Source organism: Equus asinus, chromosome 3 (genome assembly GCF_041296235.1).
Source record: "Equus asinus isolate D_3611 breed Donkey chromosome 3, EquAss-T2T_v2, whole genome shotgun sequence".
Taxonomy (NCBI): Eukaryota; Metazoa; Chordata; class Mammalia; order Perissodactyla; family Equidae; genus Equus; species Equus asinus.
The window spans coordinates 81837367-81864583 of record NC_091792.1 but is presented as its reverse complement, the minus strand read 5'-3'; the positions used below and the strand labels follow the sequence as shown (position 1 = coordinate 81864583).

At 38.8% G+C, this 27217-nt stretch overlaps 1 protein-coding gene across 1 annotated transcript in view; it reads left to right on the top strand.

Annotated features, from left to right (window-relative positions):
* Positions 1-11320: 11320 nt before the first annotated feature.
* C3H4orf17 (chromosome 3 C4orf17 homolog) overlaps positions 11321-27217 on the top strand; it is a 32480-nt gene continuing 16583 nt past the window's right edge. Inside the window, exons 1-4 of the mRNA XM_014846082.3 lie at positions 11321-11429; positions 16682-16882; positions 19160-19224; positions 24092-24235. Coding sequence (XP_014701568.3) covers positions 11321-11429; positions 16682-16882; positions 19160-19224; positions 24092-24235 — 519 coding nt within the window. The remainder of the gene's footprint in view (positions 11430-16681; positions 16883-19159; positions 19225-24091; positions 24236-27217) is intronic.

Sequence of the window (27217 nt, the reverse complement as noted above, 5' to 3'; positions counted from 1 at the left end):
AGCATGAAGTATGTGCTGTGCTGCTATGTGCAAATCACAGTGAGGAATATGAAGATGAGTAAGGCACAGGCCTCAGTTCTCAGAGGCTCACCATCTTATGTGGGAGAGAGACACACATTCCCCCTCTCATCAGGCAATCCCTTTCACTTTCTCCTGGTCACCAGGTTATATGCCATTTGCCCAGCCTCTCACCATTTTGTCATATGGCTACTCAAAATGTACCTGTCCTGTGTCACATTAACTTTTTACCCTTTCCAGGATCTTAACTAGCTAATCTAATGAACCAATTTTCTGTAGCGTGCTCAAGAGACAGGGTTAGGTGAGAGGACCCAGTCTTCTCTGGGATCTTCTCACTTGTCCAAGGTAGACATTACGGATTTTTAAAACAGCTTTATTCACAATAGTCAAGATATGGAACTAACCTAAATCCATCGACAGATGAATGGATAAAGAAAATGTGGTACATATACCTACAATGAAATATTATTCAGTCTTAAAAAGAACAAAATCCTGCCACATGCGACAACACAGATGAATCGAGCCAATCACAGAAGGACTGCATGATTCCACTATATGAGGAGCTAAAATAGTCCAACTCACAGAAGCAGAGAGTAGACCAGCAGTTGCCAGAGGCTGGGGGCAGGAGGAAATGGGGAGTTGTTATTCAGTAGATTTAAAAATCAGTTGTGGAAGATGAGTAAGTTCTAGAGAACTTCTGTACGACATTGTGCCTATAGTTAACAATACTATATTGTGGCCTTTAAAAACCTGTTAAAAGTGTAGCTATTATGTTCAGTGTTCTTACCATAAAAATAACAACAAATGAGGGATGAAGAAACTTCTGGAGCTAATGGATATGTCTATTACCTTGATTTTGGTAACAGTTTCATGGAGGTAGGCACGTGTCCAAATTCATCACATTATATACATTACATATGTGCAGCTTTTTGTATAACAATTATACTTCAATAAACCTGTTTTAAAAATCCGTACTCCTGCCTTGGACAAGTCATCTCCCAACTTGTTCATCAGATACCCACTGTCCTAAGTGCAGTCTGCTATCTTGGATTGGCTATTGAAACAGAAAAAAATGACATTAGTGGAAGAACTGTTGAAATCCAAACAACTGAAGATCAGTCAATAGTAATGTGCCGATGTGGGTTTCTTAGTTTTGACAAACACAAACATACCTCGGTGATGGAAGCTGTTAACATTAGGAGAAACCGGATGAGGGGTCTACAGAAACACCCTGTGAGAAGCAGAGTGATTTTGCAACTGGGGCAAAGTTAAAGAGACACAAAACCTGGTTTTCTAGAGCACTGCCGTCCACAGGACTATAATGTGAGCCACAAGTGTAATTGTCAATCTTCTGGTAGCCGCATTAAAAAGAGTAAAAAGAAATAGATGAAATTAATATTAAAACATTTTATTGAACCTGATACATTCAAAATGTTATCATTTAAAGTGTAATCAATACTCAAAATTATTAATTGGATATTTTACCTTTTTTGTATCAAGGCTTCAAGATCCCAAGTATGTTTTCCACTCAGAGCACATCCATTATTTTGGTCTAGCCACATGTCAAGTGCTTAAGCCTGGTGCCAAGGCCTTCCTTAAAAATGTTAAATGTTAAAAACTTCAGAACAGAAGTAAATGTGTTTCTAAACGTCTGTGTCACATTCCTCAGTTACTCCTGGTACACAGAGTTTACAACAGCTTTAGCTCCCTTTTTGTGGTAATCGTTGTAAGCTGTGTCGGGCAGGCAGGCGTGGTGACAACGCAGGTCTTGCTTCAAACAGACTTGGGTCAGACCCCTGACGGCATTACCAAGTGGACTTGGGAACATTATTTAGCCTCTCTGAGCCTCAGTTTTGTCCTCTATAAAATGAGAATAATAATATCTAATAAGAATAATATCTATCTCAAAATTGTGAAAATTAAGTGAGATAATCCACATAAAGTACTTCATGCAGCACTGACTGATGTAAAAGCAAGCATTTGATAAATGCTGTTATTCTGTTATTATCCGGCTGACTAGAAACCGTCTTCTCTGATGCCTTTTAGACATCTAAGTGGAGGTATTCAGCAGGCAGTTAAGCGTATGAGAAAAAAATCAGGACTGAGTAATCCCCAAAGAAGATGCAGTCCAGGCCTTTTTTGTGCTCTAGGAGCCAGTGCAAGATACCACATTGCATTTAGGACAGTTATTAGTTAATGGATAAATCTTAGTTCCTCTATGGAGGTTGCACAGGACAGGAATGTTTGATGGACAAGCTGGGAGATGACAAGTTTATGTGTTTTGGATATAAATGTATAGAAGTTAAGAGCTCAAGGGAATAAGATGTTTTTACCCAGTCTATTCTTATGAACATGCTGACACAAATCAAGTGACAGTAGAATTTGACAACCAGACCTGGAAACGTCTTCCTGTGTGAATTATGCTCGAGGTAGAGTTGGGTGGGTACAGCTGTCTGAAGTTTTGAAAAGCTTTCTTTACAAGGAGGCACATAGCAGAACAGCATTCTAGATCCCTTTTCTCAGGATTAAATCAGCTGGAGTGGCATCTGGAATTAAGTTTATAAGAGACAATCAATTTGCATCATAATGAAACACACAGCAGATGATAATAAATTTTACATTTCAAATTAAAACGTTTGTTCTCTGCTGGATGGCTCTCCCTCCTAACTTCCTGCCTTGCCTAAGGTCTCAACTTCAATGCCTTCTCGGAGAGATGTGTTCTAGCCGCCCTATCTCCCTCATGGGACCCTGTTCTTTTCCTTCATGGCTGTGGCAGACACTGCTGTCTACCGCCTTCCTTGTTGACTGACACCCCAGTTTTTGTCCAGGGCAGTGACGAGCTCAGCTAAAACGCAACATTTGTCAACCTTCCATGAGCGAGAGGCAGCTGCGCAGCATGGTCCTGGCCCAGGAACTGAGGCAGAAGGCTGCTGAGGATTCCTGGGATGTGGTTGCTTTCTCTGCGTTAATTGCCACTGCTTCCTCAAGGTTGCTTTCATCTCCTCTGTGGAATGCAGAGGCTGGGCTTGGAGGTACAATAGCCCCTTAGGAACAAAAGACACAGGCTAATGATGGTGGATTAGGAAGAGGGAAGAGGGAAAGAGCCTGTGTCCCATGCCGTCTCTAACAGGAGATTATCTACCTAACATCACATGGCAAAGAAAAGGGCCTCATTTGTTTAAGCCACTGTCTTTAGAAGTTTCTATTATTTGCAGCAAAACAAACTTCAAACTAATATAAGCTTTTTCTCCATTTGTAAACATTCGTTTATTTATGCATTTACTTCTTCAATATCTGTCTTCTTCACTAGACCATGAGCTTCGTGAAGAAAGTTTTTGTTCACCACTGTGCACCCAGCACCTTGCACAATGCCTGGCATATAGATTTTTCAGAGAAAATTTTGGAAAGAATGAATGATACACAGCATGTGGAGTGAAACATTTATTACAACAAAATATCATTGACAGAAAAGTAAGAGAAACAGTAAAAGGCAGCAACACAGAAGCCTCAGCTACAGTGAGAATAAAAGCTGAGAGCAAGGAAGAGACAGCAGTGAGCATGGCTGATGCTGAGAAGGAAGCAAAAGCCTGAGTTCTTTCCAGTTTCTCTTTCTCTAAACTGCCCTTCTCATCACACTCAATACAGTGGACGACTGCAGCGTCTCCTGCTCCTGATTACCATAGCCAGTCATCACTCATCGCCGTTCAGACATTTATGCATACATTTCAAGAAATCTCTCCACCTAGTTTCCCTTTGCTGAAAATAACAGAGTGTCTTGGGCTGGTAGTCTATTTGTTACCAAGACAACAAGGACACACACGCTGCCCTGAGCTGTGCAGTAGAGCAACCTCTGTCCCTTGGTTCTGACAGAACTGCTGCAAACTGTGCCCGATCAAACCAGTTGTACCATTTTTCCTAGTAATGATGAGAAAGGTTCCCTGGGTCTTCATACAGGGAACATAACAGAACCATGGTTATGTAGCCAGGGGCACATCTGCTGTAATGGACTCGTGGCCCTCTCTAAGGAAAGGTACAACCACACAGAGTGTAGACACCTCCTCTTACACAGGGGTTGTCAGGTCTGTGACAGAGACTGCTGTTTATAACCCAATATACGATTCCTCCCTCTTTTGTTAGTAGCCAAACCCCTATTTTAGACAGGGGTGGAATGTGCCCTGTGGAGACACTACCCTTTCTAACCCCCCTTGCAGTAGAAGTGATCAATGGATCTAGGTCGTCTGGGACTCAAGGACGTGAAGAGGAGCACATCGCTAGCATGGGCCCCGGCCTGCCTTTACCCTGCTTTCTTCTGGTTTTCTGCTTGGACTATGGATTTGATATCTGGAAAGACAATAGCCATTTGGATGACTGGAACTTCAGGAACCATCTTGGACAAGAGATAACTTCAAGAAGGGAAGCCACATATTAAGGAGGATGGACTCAAAATGTGGAACAAGCCTGGGCTCATAATGATACCATGGAGCTTCCATTCCAACCCTGGACTGTTGAACTCTTTCATATGAGGGAGAAATAAGTCTCTGTTACTTGCTGTGTAAGATATACTCCTAACTGTTACAAACTGTGGAATGAAAATCTCAAAATGCCAAAATTACCTTAGAAAATCCTTTAAATCCCCCATAAAACACACTAAAGTAGTGTGGCATGTGTCGTGAATGGGTTAAGGCATGGGGAGATGTTGAGCCTTTAATTCTTGGGGCCAGTCAAGAAAACAGACTAAATTAGGCTCTAACCTTGCATTGCATTTGTCCTTAGAAATTATCTACATTGCTTTCAGAGACTGTAATTCAGAAATTGAAAGTCATATGTTGTCTGAAATGAAAAATGCTGGGAAGCAGCAGTACATGTAGTCCCGGTGGCCGACAGCGACATGTGTGCATATGTGCATGTGTGTATGTGCGTATATGGAATTACTATGTAGGACTCCATCTTCACTTCTCACAGGCAATTTTGTGACTTTCACAGTATTACTTAATGTTTCATGACTTTTAATTAACACTTCAATTTTTTTCAAGGCTGTTGAACAAGTCATCAGCACAGACATCCTGGCTACTAGAGCGGGAGGCCTGGGATGTCTTTAAAATCATTCTCACTTTCTCCCCATAGGTTTTGGATGAGCTAAATTTGATTACATCTGCATGGTATGTGTTTTGTTTGTTTGTTTGGGATTTTTTGTGAGGAAGATCGTCCCTGAGCTAACATCTGTGCCCATCCTCCTCTATTTTGAATGTGGGATGCCGCCACAGCACGGCTGGTGAGTGGTGTGTAGGTCTGCACCTTGGATCTGAACCCTCGAACCCCGGGCCACCAAAGTGGAGTGCACGAACTTAACCAGTACACCACCGGGCTGGCCTATGGTATGTGTTCTTTAAGTAGAATTGTGGGAAGAATTATAAATATGATTGAAATTGCTCTCTTTTTTCTTTCTTTTTCTCTTGCATTCAATTCAACACTATTATAAATTGAAAACTCTGAAAGGTCACTGCCTCCGCGTGGTTTTGTCAAGCTGTGGGTACGTGGAATGCTAAGAAGAATGGCAGGTGGGGAGGTTCCAGAACTCAGATTTTGCTAAGGAATGTTGCCATGTTGCTAAGCTATGTAGTGTATCTTAAAAACCAGGGAGCCACCTAGGCTCCTTGGAGCAAGAGTGGGAGAAACTGGAGGGAGACAGCTATATTCTTTTGTAAGCAGTAGACTTTCGGCTGCTCTACCAATTAAAAATTCCCAACTCAAGTGCGAAGATTTAAGGAAATCAACAACAACTCAGTATAGACCCATTATGAGGCTTGGAGGGTATCAACACCCTTGAGTTCCTATCAACCAGAACACCTTCTTCTAAAACTCTCTTCAGGTATAATTTTAAATTCATCATTAAAATAATTTTCAAAAATTTTAGGTATAATTTAGTTTATGGACCTCAAGTTCATCTTCTTTTCAAGACTATGTAAAAGCCAAATAAGCCTGTTTTGAGGAAAAGGGGTGTCATCTTTTAAAATAAACCACCTACTTTTGAGGAGATCATACAAATGAAATATGCTGAGTTTGTGGGATAAAGACATTTACTCTGTAAAAACATTTAACTTTAATACTTATTGAGCGTATACTGTGTGACAGGTACTGTCAGTGCAGAGGTGGAAAAATGGACTGGATCACTGTCTGCTTATTACATCCTATTGAGAGAAGCAGAAAATAAGCACAGAACTGTAAAAAATGATGGCAGGGAGTGACACAGGTCACTTAAGCTACGAAGACAGCTTAAGGAGGGTGAGGACAGAGAGTGAGTGAGGCTGGGATGAGGGTGGGAACTACGTTAGAGAGGGTAAGGAAGCCTTCTGGAGAAAGTCTCCTTCAGAATAGCAATGAACGAAGGAAGGTAAGAGGCCACAGGAAGATCTGGGAGGCGTGGCTTCCAGGCTAGGGGACCAGCAAACGCACAGTGGTTCAGCACCCATCACCTAAATCATTGTCTTGACACCCGTTGGAGTTCAGAGTAATCTCAGCTGTGGATGGATCAGATATTGTCTTCTCCTTTTGTAAGCATATAGTTTTACATATGTGCTATTTGGCACTAAAAATATTAATATTTATTACAGATTTGCATAGTATTTTCTAAATAACAATGGCCAGAGTTAGGACTAAATAGATTAATAATGCTTTTAAAACCACCTGTTTTGAGAGTTTTGTGTCTGTAGTCTAAATAAAATTCAATAATTTACTAATATATAGGTAGATTCAAGAGGCTGCAAGAAAAAAAATATTGCTCCCAGAAGCGCTTACACGATTCCTTGAATGGTAAATGGTAAACCAGAATTTCCCACAGTTACCTCTATATGAGTTTTTCTTTTCCTCTTCAGAGTGAAAGCAGAGTGTTAGCATCACAGTTAAAATGGAATTATAAACAGAACTGGCCACTTTCACTCAGTGGGTCCTTAGAGTGTTCCTCTGAGTCAGGAGGCCTCAGCCTGGGTCTCTCAGCACACAGGTAGGGAAGCGAGACGCCAGGTTTTTACTAATAGTGGCTAAAATGTTCCAAATTGTTTAGTTTTTAAAAGGAATTAATACAAAAAAAGGTAAGTTCTATAACACTGCCTCCGGCATTTAGTTGCAATGCCATGTGCTTACCTGATTGCAAAGACGGGACTTAGAACCTGTTCGTACAGCTCTTCTGAGCGACAGATCTGACACTCTGTAGTTGTGATGACTGAAAACTTTTTTTAGTATTTTGCTTCCGCACAATTTTGGGACACAATCTTTAAAATCTGAACATGTAGTGGGAATGTGTCTTTCACGTGAATGTCATCTGTCATGTGTATCATGGTGGGGAAAATGGGCTGAGAAATGCTGCTCTCTATTATGTAGCAAATACCTATTAAGCGAAAATACTGGAAACAAGTATGTGCTTTTTGTTTTCCTTTGTTTTGGGGGTTTTTAAAAATAACCTATTATTTTTCACAAAACCATCCTTAGGCCCTAGTGAATAATCCATGGCACATTCGTAGAAGCACTGTAACTCCTTCAGTCTACAGAACCCATCCGTGGCCTACCGTGGCCAGCTTGGCACTGACCTGCCTCTCTGACATTGGCTTAGGAAAATGTTTAGTCACTTCAGCACAAAAGAAATGTTATTTCTGATTCTCCAATAAAGATAGTATTTATCTATCAATAAGTAAATTATTTATTGGTCTCCACTTCGATTAATTCATTATTTTAATAAGTTCTTTTCATATTTCTCTTCTCTTTTGGGAAAAAACTACCCTTTTGTATGAGAATGAATGATTCACTCATTTCTTCTGAGTTTATAAATCTTAAAAAGTTACAGAGAAAAATCAATGCTTTTTATAAACAGAAATCTTAATAGAGAAATATTATTCCAAATCAATTCATCGCATTTGAAAAGGTATCCATTAAAAGCACTGGGCAATGACTTATCGATCAATTAAAGAGTGTTGAAATCAATATAGGTAACAGATGGAAGAGAAAGATGTGGACAATTATTAATAGTAACCAAATAGTTCTGCTATTCTTCAAGCTTGAGGTAGCTTCTTTTTTCTTTAATTAATGGACTTTATTTTTTAGAGCAGTTTTTAAGCTTACAGAAAAATTAAGCAGAAAGTACAGGGAGTTCCATACATCCTCCCTGCCCAGTTTTGCCTATTATTAACATCTTGCATGAGTGTGGTACATTTGTTACAATTGGTGAACTAATATTGTACACTATTATTAACCAAAGTCCATGGTTTGCATTAGAGTTCACTCTGTGTTGTACGGTTCTGTGGGTTTTGACAAATGCAGTGTCATGTATCCTTTAGGACAGTATAGGACAGCATAGGAGAGGTTAGTTTTGCCGCCCTGAACCCCCTGTGCTCCACTATTCATTACTATCCAACTTCCCCTCTGGAATTCCGGCAACCACTGATCTTTTTACTGTCTCCATAGTTTTGCTTTTCCTAAAATGTCATATAGTTGGAGTCATACAGTATGTAGCCTTTTCAGATTGGCTTCTTTCACTTAGTAATATGCATTTAAGGTTCTGCCATGTCTTTTCTTGGCTTGATATCTCACTTCTTTTTAGGGCTAAATAGTATTTCACTGCGTAGATGTACCACAGTTTATTTGTCCATTCATTCACCTATTGCAGAACACCATAGATGCTTCCAATATTTATCAATTATGAATAAACATTCATGTGTAAGTTTCTGACTGGACATAAGTTTTCAACTCCTTTAGGTAAACATCCAAGAGTACGATTGCTGGATTGTATGCTAAGACTATGTTTAGCTTCGTAAGAAATTGCCAATCTGTCTTACAAGGTTGCTATACCATTTTGCGTCCACACCAGCAATGACTAAGAGTTCCTTTTGCTCCACATTCTCTCCAGTATTTGACGTTGTCACTGCTTTGGATTTTAGTCATTCTAGTTGATGTATTAGTGGTATCTCGTTGTTTTAATTTGTAATTCTCTAAAGACAAATGACGTTGAGTACCTTTTCACGTGCATGCTTTGCCATCAGATAATCTTCTCTGATAAAGCGTTTGTTCAGATCTCTTGTCCAGTTTTTAATTGGGCTATTTGTTTTCTTACTGTTCAGTTTTAAGTGTTCTTTGTATATTTTGGATACAAGTCTTTCATCAGATATGTGTTTTGTGAATATTTGCTCCCATATTGGATTGTATTTTCATTCTTTAACAGTATCTTACACAGAGCAAAGCGCTTTGCTTCAGATTTGAGGTAGTTTTATTCTTCCATCATTAGATCACTTGCTAGAACAATTCAAAGTACAACTTTGTCTTGAGTTATTCATTTACTTTATTTCTGATAATTTAAGTTTAAATCAGATTTTCAATAGTACATAATGTATATTTTTGATTTTGTAGAATTTTTAATGATATATGTGGATAAAATATTTATATATCGCCTTTGTTCCTTTAACATTCTTTTGAGACTTCCAAGAGAAACAATAAAAGCCATAGCATCAGATTATTAAACTTTCTGTAATCCAAGAGTAAGCACTACAACTCCTTTTTAAATAAAAGAGCAAGATGAATTTCAGACTTCTAGGAGGCACTGCAATTTTCATAAGAGGAGGAGAAAGAATTCTCTGCATTGTTTGCTGTTGAGCTTTTTTAGCACAATTTAAAGTGCATCAGTACCCTTCAAATTAGCCTAAGAGAGCTGATGTGAGAAAGACACACATAGTAGAATAGCTGAACATTCCAGCTGACACCTAAGTCAGTCCCATCAAGTTTCAGATGAGCAAATCAAAACCTAGGAAATAAAGCAATTTATCTATGATCACTTCGTTCGTTAACGGCAACACTGGGACCATAAATCCCATTTTTTAATTCCAGCTCAGTGTCCTTTCCACTCCTCAGATTACCTCCCGTAACCTTTTCCTCCAGTACAGATAAAAAATGAATTTACTGACTTCCTTGTACAAAAGGTCCCACACAGAAAGAAGAATGAATAAGTCGAACGTTTGAGTTACACCAAGAGGTTAGAACCACCTCCTCATTCTTCATATGGAGCAATAAGAAAGCATACTTTTTATTGTTAGGTAATAGTATTTTCTGAACTCAAAATATTTGAGTATATTTTATTCAGCCTAAAATAATTTTAGAGTGTATGAAAATCAGATGTTTTGTGCCAATAGGGCTGGTAATTTACATACCATACACTCTGAATATATACCGTGAAAAATTTGAACACAGATTCTCTGATCTAAAAAGATAGTCAATAAACTGCAAGTATCCGACCCAGCAAAATCTTGAGATCAATTTCTAGAATATGTACATATTTTGACACTACAAATTATTCTGACCAGAAAAGCTCCATACCATGGTTAGAAATAAAATGTATATTTCCCAATACTGCTATGATGAATAAGATTTCCACGTAAGATAGAAAATATACAGCAAAAACCAGAAAAAACATCCTTCTTACATTTCAAGGGTAGTATACCATCTTCAAGAAAGTTTAATTAGCTCTTTCCTATGTTCCTAACCCAGAAATTTTCTTTCTCACGTTTGTGAATTCCCTAAGAGCAGTAACATCATCTTTATCCCTTAAGCCTATGTCACTGTAGGTGTCAAATAAAAGATTGCTGAGTGATTGAGGGAAAATCATTAAATATTACTGAATATTGCAAATAACAACATGCCAAAGGTTCTCCAGTTTATCATCTGCAGACCCAATATCATTCTTTTGCTATTGGATTTTTTTTCTCCTTCTGGTTTTGCCACCTGCTCTGAGGATGATACAAATTTCAGATGCTGGTTTTCTTAAAATACAATGTGAAAGGTCCTCATTTAAAGTTAATTTAATGTAAAGCACGTTTGTGGTGCTGTATTTTAAAGTTATTTTAATTTACTATGTCAAAACTGATGATAACCATGTTATGTACTTTTATGTTGGTAAGCCAACAAAGTGACCTTTAATGTAATTAAATATAAAACATATTTTAAATTTCTCACAAATGTTTTGATTTTTCCAGGGAAAATTTTTCTGTCCCACCCATGCCTATGTTGATTTCAATGTTTACAAAAATTTGGTCTGAGAGTAAACTAGCCTCACGATGCTTTGACCGGAGAGATGGCTCAGTGCAAACAAAGGAGATGGAGAAATGTTGATGGGCAATGCCGAAGAACCCATCAGAACTCCTGCCATTCTGTGTTTCAGGGTCTGAGCACCTCTGGAAGGGATCAACAAGACAGACCCCAAGACCTTTTGTGGCAACAGTGGAGAGCGAGGAACCAACAGTCCATGAACATAAGCCTCAAATCCCCGATGTCTGCTCCCCAGTTTGAGAGCAAAGGCAGCCATATTATGGCTAGAAATGGAAGCTATTTTCTAGTCAGGCACACCCCTCATCCGAGAAGGGTCTGCCACATCAAAGGTAAGGTGGCGCAAGGTCCTGGAATGTCTCTTTCTTCTCTGCGTTTGGGCTACTTGATGGTTCTGGTGGGTAAACACAGAGGTACTATTCAAAATATTTAACCACTGGTGGGGCACAGGCATTGACTATTGGGACCAGATGCCATCATTGCAGCAAGAGCAGAGGCCTGCAGGCATCCCCTGTGCAAGGCATTAACCTGTGCATTACTGGATTGTTAGGAAAGGGGCCTTGAGAGGCGCCAAAGGGGCCGCTCAGGGTGCTCAAGGCAGCAACTGACCATTTGGTATAAAAGTATTTCAATATTTCAGCAACCTGCACAGCCATGCTAGCATCTACATGCTAAGTATCAGCCCTGGAGAAGCAGACATTTTATCCTCCCTCCCTGTCTCTCTCTCTCCTTCTTTCTTTCTCCCTCCTCTTCTTCCTTCCATCCTTCCTTCCTCCATCTTTCCCTCTTTCTCTCTCTCCTTCTCTCTTTCTTTCTTTCTTTCATATTTTTAGTTTCTGTAACACCTTATACTCCTAGGGTTTTTTCCCCTACCTCTGAGGGTTCTCCATCTGAAATTTTTTTGGGGGGAGGGGCTGATTCTTCTGTAAATATTGGAGTCCCTCACAGCTCAGTCTTTGTCCACTTTCTCTCTTTAATCTATACTGTGACCCAAATCAAATTTACTCATTCAGACGTTTCAAACACCAACTATAGGCCAAATACCTTCAAATGTGTCTCAGACTCCGGCTCCTTTTCTAAAGTTCAAACCTCTATATTCAGCTGCCTTCTGGACCTATACAGGAGGCTCTGGTGCTTCACGGGCACCTTGAATTTCGCTCTTTGAAACCGAACTCTTGATCTTCCCTCAAAAGTGTGGTTCTCCAACTAGTCTACCCCAACTAGTAAAAGGTACTATAAATTTGGGGCCCTTCTTTAATTCCTCCCTCTCCTTCCCTTCCCCTTGCAATACTTCACTTGATCTTGTCACTTTTTCTTCTAAATATTTTGTAAACGAAGCCACTTCTCTCCCGGCCACTATGACAGCTCCCTCCGAGGCCACTGCTCTCTCTTGCTCTGATTACTTTTGCAATCGGTAGCCTCCTAACTGCTCTACTTCTACCCTTGTCCTCATCCAATCCAGTCTCCACAGAACAACAGAAAGATCATAGTAAAATGTAAGTTTAACTGTTGAAACACGCTCCTCAAAGCCCTTCAGAAGCTCCCATGCACCTAAGATAACATTGTGTACCTTGACATGGGCTAAAATGTCCCTTATGATGAGGCCTCGGCCTCTCGAGCCTCCTAAGCCTCCTCTCCTACCAATACCCTCCCCCCACATTATATATATGTCACGCTGGACTTTTCTAAGTGCCTTGACCATGTAAGAAGCCCTTTCCACCTCTGGATTTTCACTTGTACTGTTCCCTCTAGCCATAAAACTCTTTTTCCCATTATTTGTTATTTCTCATTTTTCAGGTATTGGTTTAAATGTCACTTAAAAGAGACATTCCAGGCTCCACATCCTCAGTCTAAATTAGATTTCCTTACAGCATATTTTCATAGTCCCCTACATTTTCTATGAGAGCCGTTGTCTTAGATCAGGTTCTCAGGAAATGGATTCTGGGATAGAGATTTGTGTGAAGGGGGTTTCCTGGGGACTGCTCTTGGGAACAATGTGTATAAAGAGGCAAGGGAAGCTGGATTGGGCAGAAGCAGAATTGTGATGCAGATACAATAGAGGCCTCAGTCAGTCCCGCAAGGAGCAGTGGATGGCTCTGGAGAGGTCTCTACTGAGGCAAGGGTGTCAGGTCTTTGAAACCCCCATCAACCACTCATTGGCCGAACTCCCAGTGTGGCATGAGAGCTCCCTTCAGCGGAGAGCAATTCCCAGAGGGGGGCCTCAGCATGAGCCATCGGTAGCTGACACCACGGCAGGTAGGAGATGAGTACCTTGGTCCTGAAGGTATGATCTAGGTGGGTGGAATGTGCACCACAGCATCCACTACAGCAAATATTGCAGCTTATGACTAAATATTTATTTTTATTTGATTACTATCAAATATCTTCCACTAAACCATGAGCTCCTTGAAAGTAAGAGGTATGTCAGTTTTTCTCACCTCTTATTTCCATTTCCCAAGGAGTGACTGCCACCTGAGAGGTGCTAAACTCTTATGGAAGGAAAGACATTTAAATTACATCCAGATGAGATAGCAGAGCCACTAATAGGTTTTAAACAGATTTTGTATTCTACCTAAGCTATCTAGTAGTCGTGTGCCCTTGAACAAGTGATTTCATTTAAAAAAATAATTCTAGCTGTATTAGAAAAAGTGGAAGAGGATCAGGGGCCTCACTAGAGGTTGGGAGATCAGATTAAAGACTCAGACATTCAAGTGAGAAGTTCTGAGGGATGGGAAGAGAGAAGAGCAGAGAACTGAAGATTGAACTTTGTAGGGAGAGCAAGAGGAAAGTCCAGACGAGCAGCACAGAGACAAGTGTCTGCTGGTTATGCGATAAACAAGATTCAGGAGAATGGCTGGGTGCCGTTCCTGGGTGTCCAAAGACAAATTCCTAAAGGAGATTAGGAAAATGAAGACCAAACAAGAGCAGACAGATGTTATAATAAAGAAGTCATAGATGGCCTTAGAATCTATTGTCTTGGCAAAATCTGAGGACAGGATTTTTCATAAACCACATAAGAAAATCATTGCATTTAATTAGAATTGTCTTTTTTTTTTCCTAAGAAGAAGCATAAATTTTTCTGACTTTGAATATTTGAAAGTACTTGATATATACCTCTTCCATATTTTTTTCACATTCTGCCTTGAATTATCTTATACCTGTAATATTGTATAAAACTGATGGTAGGCAAGGGACTGAGCTTTGTGTCTTCAAATTCCCTACAATGCCTACCACAAAGCCTTGCTCATGGTAATATATGTTGACAGAGAAACATATGTTCAACTGAATAGAGAATTGTCTTTGGCAATCTTTCAAGGATATCCACGCTAATTCTAGAAGCCTAGTAAATGGAATTGTATGAGAAAGAGGAGAGCAGCAGGCTGCTCTATTTTGACTATTAACAGCTACGCTAAATTCAACACGTGCTTTGAGCCTATGCTTAGCACAAGGACACTACAACTAGCTTCACTAGTTTTACCCCAAAGATAGTTCTTATAATCCATTTTACCAACACTCAAATGTTTAGTCTATGAGATCTAATGTTATTTTCATAAATAAATGCTTAAAATATTAAATCATCCATAAGTTTAGTCAGTCTAAGAAACACCAATTTAAAGTCTGCTATTTGTGGTAGGTATACGTACTTTGCTGAAGGACACAACATAAGTTAATTCCTGCTCACAATGTAGTTGGAAGAGACAGGAATACAAGGAAATAATTATAATGCAGTGTGATATGTGCAATGATATAAGTGTGTTGGAAGTTCAGATGCAGTACAGCGACAGGGAAATCATTGGAGGGTGACGGGTGCATTTCACAGAAGTTTCGATTGAGAGATACATATGATAAACATTAAGAAGAAAGAATCAGCAGAACTTGGACCTTTATTGGATTTGGGGGATGGAATAAGAAGTCAAGAATTACTACCAGGTTTTTAGGTTGTTTGACTGGGTGGACAGTAGATCAACCCACTAGTCCTGGGCATATAGGAGGGAGAACATATGTAAGAGATAAGACTCTAAACTTCATTTCAAGATTGCTGTACTTGATGTACTGATGGAACATTCAGGAGGAAAGGGCCAAGCAGAGAAATGGATATGAGGACTTAAAGCCTAAGGACTGGACGGGGCTATAAAATAGATTTGAAAGACAGGAGCAGAGAGGTTAAAACTATAATGCTATTGTCCAAGAACACAAAAACAACCCCAAAGACCTCTGAAAAACACAGGGATGGGTGGACACAGAAAATCCAGTGAAAGAGACAGAAAAGAACTGGCAGAGATGCTGGGGTAGAACCAGGAAAATGTTGTCTCTGAAAATGGACAGAAATGATTTTAAAGAAAGAGGGAACAGTAAACGAGGTCATCCATAGAAAGATCAATGCATATAAAAGATGAAAAATTTCCATTTACGAATTAGTGATCTCTACAAGTCTATTACATAGAATAGGGAAAGCTTGAATTTATAGACATGATTATATTAAAATCTTACATTCGCTTGGCAGAGGTTTTCAAGCTGTATTCTGAAGGGTCCTAGAGATCCAGGCAGGCGACAAAGATGGAGTAAAATGTGTTCGAACAAAGGGCACGGTAGTCAAAGAAGTCTGAGCACCACTACTGTGGGGCGAAAGCATTCTATTGATTCATAGGGTCAAATGAGGCTTTTCTTCTTCCATAATTTTTGCTAAAGCCAAATCGTGAGATCATCTATGCCAACTTGCTAAGAGGTGATTAAAAAAACTGGCCCTGCCACAGCAGTCATTGCTACCTGCAGGCTCTCCTCTTACTTTAGAGAAGAGTGAAGGTTCATAGAAACAAAAGAGTGAGGATTTCCTTGAAAAGAGTCATTGGGATGCTAAGCACTTCCCCTGCTCTCCTGAGGAGCCTTAGCAGCTGCCTTCCCTACACCTGCAGGGCTCTCCAGGGAACCATTTATAAGAAGTGTCTACAGGGAGGGAGACCAAGGTCTCACTGGCTAGCCAGATCCTTGTCTATGCTGTTCCTTGTCTGACTACACTGTTTCTGCATCGGAATAAGGCGAGACTATTCTTGGGGTGAACTTGTTCTGTATCTTGTATGCTATAGAGGACACAGAGAATAGTGTCTCGTTCTCTCCTAAGATCTAAAGACAAGAGCTGGCGAGAGCTGGCTGAAGCTGCCTGTGTCAGCGGTGCCAAGACTGGGATCAAATTGCTCTCCCACTTGTTACATTGAAACATTCTGGATGCTTTCCAACATCTAAATCTGATATTCGTGAAGAGGCTAACATAACCCCCCTGGTCAGTAGCAAGACTCGGGAAATAGAGGTCTGTCTGGGATAGAGGCAGATCTATTCCCCTTGACTCTCAGACCAAGATCAAAGATGAGGGCCTGGTTCTCAAGGCTGACAAGATGGCAGGACATTTTAAGGAAGCAGGTGTTGCAAATGGAACTCGCTACATTGACTTTCAAAGAATGTCCACCTAGCACTGGTTCATACAATTTGAAGTCTGACATCTTATGTACATTTAACAATATGTGGTTGGGAAATTGCTGATCATTCAAAGAAATCTGGTCATTTGGTCTTTTTATCCTTACTCACTTAGGTTTGAATAACATTCCAATCTGTACTGTGAATGATGATGAGAAGTTATTGTGGGGTGTTGGCCAGTTCGGCCACTTAGAGAAGGACAAGATGCCATTTGCCAAATGCAGTTACCCACCTAGCACTGCAGCCCTGGAGAGCCCCGTCAGAGAAGTCTCCCCAGCCCCCAACAGTGTCAAAGTGCCCCCACGGCCTCGTTCTGGTGAGTCCTCTCCACTGATGAAATCTTTCCTGAGGCCTCCTGAAAACTATCAGGGGGAAAATAATCTGTGTGCTTGCCAATATGGCTGCAGTGGCTTTTAAATAGCCATGAAACTTTCTTGCTGCGAATTAGCTTATTCATTATAAAATGTTTTCACTCATCTAATCTCAATTCAGTAGTTCAATAATGTTAATAAATACTATTATTATTAATTGTGCCCAAGACATATTTGGTGTGGCTCCAGTCTCTAATTCCTACGAAAGTAGCTAAGAGATACCAAAAATGAATGTTTACCTAACATTGATAGGGAAAGTACTTCAGACAGAAAGTGACTTGGAGAGATGCAAGAGGGCTGAAAGTATGTATTTACATCCTCCCCACTGGACAGTCAAGCCCTTAAGGTCAGGGCCCAGTGTTATGGCCTTTGGTGTTTTTGCTATTCTCAGTATCTCCCCAGGTCCCAGCACACTGCCTGGTCTTCAGTAAACAACTCAATTAATTAACTGTTTATTGAAGTGAAATGAAAAGGGATTAATCAAAAGTACAGCAAGATGACTATAATATACTGTACTAGGTATTTGAAAGTTAAGAGAGTAGATCTTAAAATTTCTTACCATAAGAAAGAAAAAAAATTTGTAACTGTGAGATGATGGGTGTTAACTAAACTTATTGTGATAATCATCTCGCAATATATACATATATCAAATCATTATATTGTACACCTTAAACGAAAGCAAAAGCCCAGTATGGCAAAATCTAAAAGGCAAGGTAAAACAGAAGGCATTCTGGATGGTAGGAATTATATCCGGTTCTCTTTCTCCTGCCCTATTCACTTGCAAGCTATTACTAAAGGTTTCGGGGCACATGAAATTATTTTGATATAGTGTGGAAAAATCTTTGTCTCTCACAAGGTAATGGTAAGAGCACTTACGCTGTGATTCCATTCTAAGGTCCTTACACTTGTGAACTGCTTTCGTCCTTTCGAGAGCTCCTCTTCCCTCCTTTCCACTAGCAGTGAAGAATCAAAGCCAACTTATTTCACCCGCTTTCTGGTGTCCCTTCTTACACTGTGAAACTTAGAAACTTAAAAGTTACATTTGCAAGAGTCCCTTAAGGGGAATCAGGTGTGGCCATCCAGTGAGATTTGTATGGCAGACATGGGGCTACGGTCATTTTTTTGGTTGCTGGCTGCTGCCAAGCACGCCTGGAGTCACAGTGTCTTCCTGCTGCAGTGCCCCAGTGTTCAGATTCCGGATTTATAGGTGTCAAAAGGCGAAGTCAGCAGATATGGCAGCTTTCTGCTTGCAGCCACGATCCAGCACCTAGGGTTCAGCCTCATGGACGTTGTGACAGCCGTTGAGGTGGCATGGCCTGATGACTTCCCTTCCTCCCCATCGTGATAAAGCCTGTGCCCCCTTAGTGGGCCAGGTGCAAAGTGTTGTTCTTGAAGTGATCTGTGAAGGTCAAGACCAGCCCACTGCCCCAGACCTCTCAATGACTATAACGACTGCCTAATTCCCTGTGTACAATCTTGCTTAAAATAGCTGGAGTGGTATCTGTTTCCTGCAAGTGAACACTCACTTAAACGGATACACTGCCTATAACTTTGTTCTCACTACTTGGAGAGAGGTAACATTTTTCTATCTTTCTTCAGCTAGAACTAATTAATTCAATTACCCTTAGGTATATGCACAAAATCTTTAAAAATTGTTGTGTTAACTATGGCTTCAGTAAAAAGATAACATTGTTTACACAGAATATATCTTTAAATTAATGCAAAAAGAAATTAAGCAAATGTTTAAGTGGTTTTAAGGTAATTTAAGGACATTTAGTTAGAAAGCTGTATGAAATGGGTAGGGTTGAGAGACCAATGTGATGAGAAATAAAACAAAGAATGTAATTATAGCTCAGCACATTCCTTCTCTTTCTGTTTGCAGGGCAAACAGCACACATACAATCTCCTTAATTAGAGAAAGTGACAAGAAACAGAGAAAAACAAGTCTTATATGAAATATGTACTTCTAAAATCAGTTTACCCAGATCAAAAAAGCTCCTGCAGTGTTTTTTTACATCATCTTTCTTGGCATAGAATTAGTTTCTAATATAAATATGCTTTTATGATGTTATTGCAGTACAGTTATACCTGAAAGTTTTCTAATATTTATAAGTAGATCTTAACTGAAATTCAGATGTACTCTTGGCAACTGACGTATATGTCATGTGATAGGAATTGTTTTCAGTTTGATCTAAATATATTTTTCTTCCATATCATTTCAGAGCCCTGTAAAAAAATCAAGGAGTGCTTCAAAACTTCCAGCGAGAATCCCTTAGCGATTAAAAAGGTAGAGAAACAGCTATTCACAGTGACCTATTTACTTTGACTTCCATCGTTTCTTCTCCTTTTCTTCACGTACCTTTCTGAAAAGGCACATTTCACAATATTTTTTACAGCTTTGTTTAAGTATAATCAACATGATATAAAATGTACATATTTGGAGTGTACAATTTGATGAGTTTCGACAAAGATCTATCCACACACGGGAAGCCACCACTGAAATCAAGAGAATGAACATACCCATCACCCCCAAAGTTTTCTCATGACCCTCCTGCAGGCACACATTTATCTGTTGTTACTAAAGATTAGCTTGCAATTTTTAGGATTTTATATAAATGGAATCGTATAGTGAGCTCTCTTTCTTAATCTGGTTTCTTTAACTCAGCATAACTATTTTAAGATTCATCCACGTTGCTATGTGCATCAGGGGTTCATTCTTGTTTATTGCTGAGTGGTATTCAATGGTATGGGTATCCTACAGTTTATATGGGCATTTAGCTTGTTTCCAATTTTTGACAAAGCTGATATAAACATTTGTGCATGAGTCTTTGTATGGCTATATATTTTCTTTTCTCTTAGGTAAATACATAGGAGTGGAATGACTAGGTCTTATAGTAGGTATCCATTTAAATGTTTAAGAAACTGCCAAAGTGTTTTCCAAAGTTGTATGATTTTACATTCCTGCCAGCAGTGTGTTAGAGTTTCCTTTCCTCCACATCCTGCTAAAACTTAGCATGGTCAGTATTTTTAATTTTAGCAGATCTAGTCAGTGTGTAGTGGTATCTCATTTTGGTTTTAATTTGCATTTCCCTAACAACTAGTGAGGCTGACATCTTTTCATGTTCTCATCTGCCATCCATATACCTTTTTGTGAGAAGTATAGGTTCAAATCTTTTGCCCACTTTCTAAATTGGGTTGTTGGTCTTGTTGTTTTGAAGTTTTAAATGTTCTTTATATAAAGAACTGAAGCTTTACTTTTTTTTATAACAATGTCTTTTGAAGAACAAAAATGTATAATTTTGATGAAGCCCAAAATTTTCATCTATCTATAGTTTCAAAGCCACATGCTGCTCATCTCTCTGTTGTGTCTTGTTGCGATGGCTAACCTCCAGGGCAGTGGTGAACAGAGTGACAAGAGCAGGCCTCCTCGCCTTGCACCTGATCATAAGGGGAGGCATTCAGACTTTCACCATGAAGTACAATGTTAGTTTACTCTATTCATAGCCTTTTATATGGCTGAGGAAGTTCCTTCCTATTCCTAGTATTCTGGGAGTTTTGATCAGAAATAGGGGTTGGATTTTGCCAAATGCCTTTTTTGCATCTATTTGAGTATGTTCACATGATTTGTCTTTTTAGTCTGTTAATATGTTGAATTGCATTGGTTAGCTTCCAAATGTTAAACTAACTTTGCATTGCTGGGAAAAAGCCCCCACTTGGCGGCGATGTGTTATCCTCTTTATATATTCAATTTCATAAAATATCGTTTACCATTCTTGTATCTGTGTTCATAGGGAATATGTGTTTGTAGTTTACTTGTAATGTCTTTTCTGGTTTTGGTATCAGCATAATACTGGCTCCATAGAAAAAGTTGGGAACTCCTCTTTAATAATCTCAGGGATTTAATGTAGAATTGGTACTAGCTCTTCCTTAAAAGTTTAATAGAGGGGCTAACCCCGTGGCCGAGTGGTTAAGTTCGCGCGCTCCGCTGCAGGCGGCCCAGTGTTTCGTTGGTTCAAATCCTGGGCGTGGACATGGCACTGCTCATCAAACCACGCTGGGGCAGCGTCCCACATGCCACAACTAGAAGGACCCACAACAAAGAATATGCAACTGTGTACCGGGGGGGCTTTGGGGAGAAAAAGGAAAAAATAAAATCTTTAAAAAAAAAAAGTTTAGTAGAATTCTTCAGTGAAGCCATCTGGGCCTGCAATTTTCTTTGAGTTAAGGTTTTTAACTACAAATTTAGTTACTTATTTTCATAAATATAGGCCATTCGGGTTATCTATTTCTTCCTTGGTGAGCTTTGGTACTTTGAGTTTTTCCAGGAATTTGTCCATTTTATCCAGGTTCTTGAATTCACTGATATAAAGTTATTCACAAAATATCCTTTTAATGATTATATGATCTGTAGAGATGTTCTGTCACTCATTACTAATGTTGGTAATTTGTGTCTTCTTTTTTTACTGATGTGTCTAGCTAGAGTTCTATTAGTTTTATTGATCTCTTTAATGAATCAGTTTTTCTTTTCATTGATGATCTCTACTGTTTTGATTTTCTGTTTCTAGTTCATCGATTTTGGTTCATGTTTTTATATAAGTTGAAAGCTTAAGTCATTGATTTGAGACACTTTTCCTTTCTGATATAAGCATGTAGTGTCATAATTTTTCTATAAACACTGCTTTGACTACATTCCTCAAATTTTCCTGTATTGAGTTTTCATTTTCGTTCTGTTCAAAATACTTTCTATTTTCGTTTTTAATTTCTTCTTTGACCCATGAGTTACTTAAAATTATGTTTGCTCATTTCCAAATATTTGGGATTTTTAAGATATCTTTAAGTGATTGATTTCCAATTTAATTCCATTGTGGTCAAAACATACTTTGTATATTTTGAAACTTTTAAAATTTATTGAGACTGGTTATATGGCCCAGAATATGGTTGACCTTGATACATTTTCCATGTGTCCATGAAAAGAATGTTCACTCTGCTATTGTTGGATAGACTGTAACAGAAATATCAACAGGTCAAGTTGGTTGATACCGTCATTCAAGTCTTCTGCAGCCTTACTGATTTGCTGTCCAGTTTTTCTATCAATTATTGGGAGAAAGATGTTGAAATCTCTAACTATAACTGTGGATTTCTATATTTCTCTTCATTTCCATCAGTTTTTAATCATGTATCTTAAAGCTCTCTTTGTAGGAGTATAACTATTTAGGTTTGTCATGTCCTCTTAATGAAATGACCCCTTTATCATTATAAAATTGCTATCTTCAACCCTGACAACATTCTTTGCTTTGAAATCTATTTCATTATAGAACCATCCAGGTTTTCTATTTCTTCTTGAATTGATTTTTGTAATATAGTCTTTTCCTAAAATTATCCATTTCATTTGGACGTTCAAATTTATTGATAATGTTGTACATAATATCCATATATTCTTTTTTAAATATCTGCAGGATCTGTAAGATGTACCCTTTTACAAATCAGTTTAATTTGTGTCTTTGTCTTTCTTGATAAGTTTTAACAAGTTTATTAATTTTATTAGTATATCAAAGAGCTAATTTTTGTGGGGTTTTTTGATCCTCTATGTTGTATATGTCTTTTCTGTTTTATTTACATTATTCTTTTTTTTCTTTCCATTCACATACTTTTTGTTCTTTTTCTAACTTCTTTTATCTTTCTAATACACATATTTTAAAGCTATAAATTCCCCTCTGAGGATTGCTTTAGTTGCTTTCATAATTTTTGCTATGTAGCATTTTCATTAGCATGAAGTTAAAATTTTTTCTAATTCACATTATAATTTCGTCTTTGACTCATGACTTAACTGCTGAACATTATATATGAAAAATTACTTGTAGGAATCTGAAGTTCATGATAAATGGACTTTCTTCCAGAGAGAACTTGTGTTGCTTCTGTAGGAACCCAGAGTAGTAGAACCTACTAGCCTAGACCAACTTCAACCAAGCTCAAGCCTTGATCTCGGGCTACTTATTCTTCAAAGCCTTGCTCTTCTAGGTCACCTTCACCTTGAGGGTACAGCCCTTTGTTGGCCCTTATTTGGGTCCTGAGATTTGAGTCCTGTCTTCCAGGACCTTGAAGACTTTCGAAAGGAAAGTTTTCATTTTCCAGGATCGGACAGTGACCTCAGGGCAAAACGGCTACTGCGCTGCTCCATCTCAGGCTTCTCATTTCCCCTTCATTTTCATCTGTTAAGTCCTATCTTATTCACTCCTTGACGGTTTTATTTATTTATTTTTTTAATCTGTCTTGTTAGTTGTGTTTGGAGGGAGGGTTGAATAAAAAAATATATTGCTATTCCTCAAGATAAGAAGTCTACATAATAAACTTTAACAGAAGAATGCATCTATATATAATATAGCTTTATTTTCACTAAACATCAATAGTTAAATATTGTTGTGTCAATTCCAATTGTCAGTTCCTGGTTCTTGACACATTCAGCCACTAGCTTCTGTGTTTGTATGTATGTCACTCACTTCTAAAGGTTAAAAAAAGTCTTTCTTGAAATAGGCACACCGATCTAAGGCTTCTATAACTCTTCTTGGACTTAAAGCTCTTATAACCTCTTTTTAAAAAATTGCAAACATTATATTTGCCTCCCGGAACAAAAAATAGCCCTTCTATTTCCTCTTCCAACTCGTCAAGGAAGTTATTTAGTTTACCTCTTTCATTCTCCAGCTCCCAGCTGCCATTTAGCAAAGCAAGGAAGCAGCAGTTCACACCAGGTAGTCTCTTCACAGACATGGCATAAAACCTCTCAGCTGGCTTTTTCCAGTCCTAGAATGCAAAGCTTCCCACTCAACAGAAAATCTCGTGCCATGAGTTGGTTGTTATTTGGAGCAGCAAGATAAATAAAGGTTACACATTAAACATTAAAAACTTATTATCTTGATGTTTAACCAAACATTTAAAATGCGTTCATGAAAAGTAAATAATATATCACCTTTGTTTTGTCTCCAAATGCAAATATTTGATAATTAGATTTTTAAGGGAGGACTAAAACTAACCTCCTTTTTACTTTCACGTATGTTTCTCATTTAGCTACAATATTTCTCACTCTTTTTACATTCAATTTTCAGAGAAAATGTAAGTGGATACCAATGCATGTTGATTATATTATACCTTTGATTTAGGAAGAAATTAAGGAAAAGGATCCACCGTCACCTCCACAGGCATGGTCCACTTCCGGCTCCTGTTCTTCGGAGGCGATACATACCAAGACTGACGTCAAAGAGAACACTATTCGCATACCAAACTATCTGGATCAGGAAATCAAAGTAAGAGGCAGGTGTTTTGGATCCATAACTTGGGAACTGCATAAATATACAAAAAATCACGTCACAAGCATCCTTAAAACTCTTTAATGTTCCCCTTTGACATCTGAATTGATTTTAAACTACTTAGCCTGAAACCCAAGGCCTGCTCCTGTTTTTATTTCCAGCATTACTTCCCCCTGGAATCCTGTCGGTCTTACAGAAACACAATCTTTGGTTTAGACCTAATGAAAAGCTTGGTGTTCGCCTAACAGACTCGGCCCTCTTCTTGCCCTGTCTTTCTTCATCATCCTCCTAATGCTTGATAGGCACTGCCTCCAACTTCTTGCCATTGCCTATACATTTACTTCACATGTTTTAAGGCAGAGATTCCTCCAATCAAATTCATCTCTCTTCTTATCCGTGAAAAACTGTTTCCTCAAACTTTCTCTGCCTGGGTTTATCAATTTAGTTGTATTAATAGTAAAATGTCACATCAGACTTCTGGAAGGTTCTCTCCACAGTTATTGCTCAGAAGGGCACACAGTCAAGAATCAATCAATCAGCTGATGTTTGTCATCTGCCATTCTTTGTTTTCCTTCTTTAGATCCTTTGGGTAACTTCCGCATCACCTCACTGTAAGACTAATTGCAATGAATCAAGGGTCAAAATATTGTAATGATGACTCTGATAGTGGCTTTAAATAAGTATCTGTAACAGCAATTACAAATAACAGAGCATGCCATAAGGATTGTTATTGAATAATCCTGATAAAGAACTATTTTAAAAATCAAGCTTAACAGTGGCATTGGGTATAATTATGCTGATGACTAAAATTGGGAAGGAGAAAAAAAGGAAAAGAGGAAAAGAAAAGAGAGTATCTGCAGACTTGACTTGTGTTTATATGTTTCCTGACGATTCTGGCTAAAGACCTTATATTATTCGGAGTCTTCAGAATTACTGTCCACCTTACCCACCACACTCTGGCACCACTGATCTTTCTGTACTTTGCTCATTCCCACCCTTAGGGGCCTTCCCCTACTAAGAATTCTCTTCTCCTTGATCCTCTCAGTAGTCACCCTCTTCTATTGTGGTCTCAGTTTAAATATCACTCATTCAGAAATAATTTCTTCTCCATCCAATCTAAAGTAGCTCTCTATCCAGTCATACTCTATCCCATTGGCCTTTGTTATTTTTGGCATAGCACATTGCCATATCTGATATGTTCATATGTATGTATTTATTTCAATATCATCTCTGCCTCCACACACCACTCACACTAAAATTTAAGTCTTATAAGATCTCATACTGGTCTGTCTTGATTACTGCTTTATCTTCGGTGCCTAGAGAGGTGCTAGGTACCTAGTAATTATTAAATAAGTATTTATTAAATGTTGAATACATAAATTAAAAAGAAAACTTCTATCAAGACCAAAGTGAAGCTGTAGAAGATTAGCTAACCACACGGGCCCTCAACTCAACCAAACCACAAACTGACACCAGTTTTGGTAAGGCTGTCTCACTTCCCTGGGCACATCAACAGACCAGCATGATCCTGTAGAACTGGCCTTGTGGGCATCTGTTAAAGAGTGCTCCTCTCAAAAGCATCTTCCACCTTACAGATATTGACTTGACATCAATTGATACAAAATCTGCTAAAATGTAGACTCTTTGAAGGAAGGGATCTTGTCTGTCTTGTTCACAACTAATTCCTTTCACTAATTCCTAATTAGTGAATCACTTTGCTTGAAAAATATTAACTGGCACACATAGCATGGCATTTTATCAAATAGTTGTTGGCAATTTGTTAAATAAATGAAAGGAGAGGGAGTAAAGTGAGAAAATAGGCCTTACCAAGATTTTTTGAGTCCTAAGCATAGTGCTTGTCTTGGTGGTATTCCATCCCTCCATACTGTCCACAAAAAAATCTGAAATATCTTCCAATTTCCTACCATACAGGCTGGTAACTCTGAATGGGTTTTGACATCAAGAAATGTTTGTGCTGGGGTGTGTATGAAAGAGTATGCAGCTTCACAATTATTACTTTAAAGGGAAAGAAAAACAAAATTCTGTGTCTATTAGTATTTCGTTTTTAGCCTTCCTCCCAAAGATCCTGAATTTGTAAAAATAATAGTCTCCTTACTATGGACATCAAAAAGTCTACCAAACACATTCACTTGTTCTATAAATATTTAGTGTCAAACAACAAAATACTAGAGTTGGGATCCAACTGGCTCCTTCATTCACATACCTTATTAGAGGGATTGTACAGGCATTCTAACAACTTACAGGAGGAGATTTTGGGCTAAGAGAGTCTTCAGGAGAAAGAAACCTAAAGAATGTTTAAGACAGAATTAGAAGATGAAGAGAAGTGTGGAAGAGATAATTCCCAGTCAAGAGACCTTTATCTCTAGAGGCTAAGAGGTGAGAGCGTTGTTTACTTGAGGAACTAAAAGCAGTTAGTACGGCCGCCGCAGAGCGTGCAGGGAGAAGGGTGCCGTGATGCGGCTGGAGACTGCAGCAGAGACCAGATGATCAAGTCCTTCACGAGCCATAGCGAGGTGTTCAGATTTCATCCCAGGGCTGTGGGAGGCAGTGAAGAATTTTAAATTCTACTGAAGTCCTTCTAAGAATTACATGGTCAGAGTTGTACTTTAGAAAAATCACTGTAGATACAATACACAGAATTAATTTTGGAGTTGGAGGCAAAATTGCAGGCAAGGTTCTCTGCTTCCAGAATAATAGATAAGGTTCGACACTTAGCCTCCTACTATAAACAACTATATAACTGAGGAAAATACATAAAAAAATTGTTTTTAGACATTGACAACAGACAGTATAGATTTATGACGATTGAGAGAAGGGAAACAATTGGGCTGATTCCTACATTCAACCCAGATTTCCACCTGCGGCACATTCCTAATCACAGAGAAGTGGAGCCCAATCGAGAATAACTGCTTTGCTGGCTAGAATTTGGGGATGCTGAGGTAGCTGGAATTTATCAAT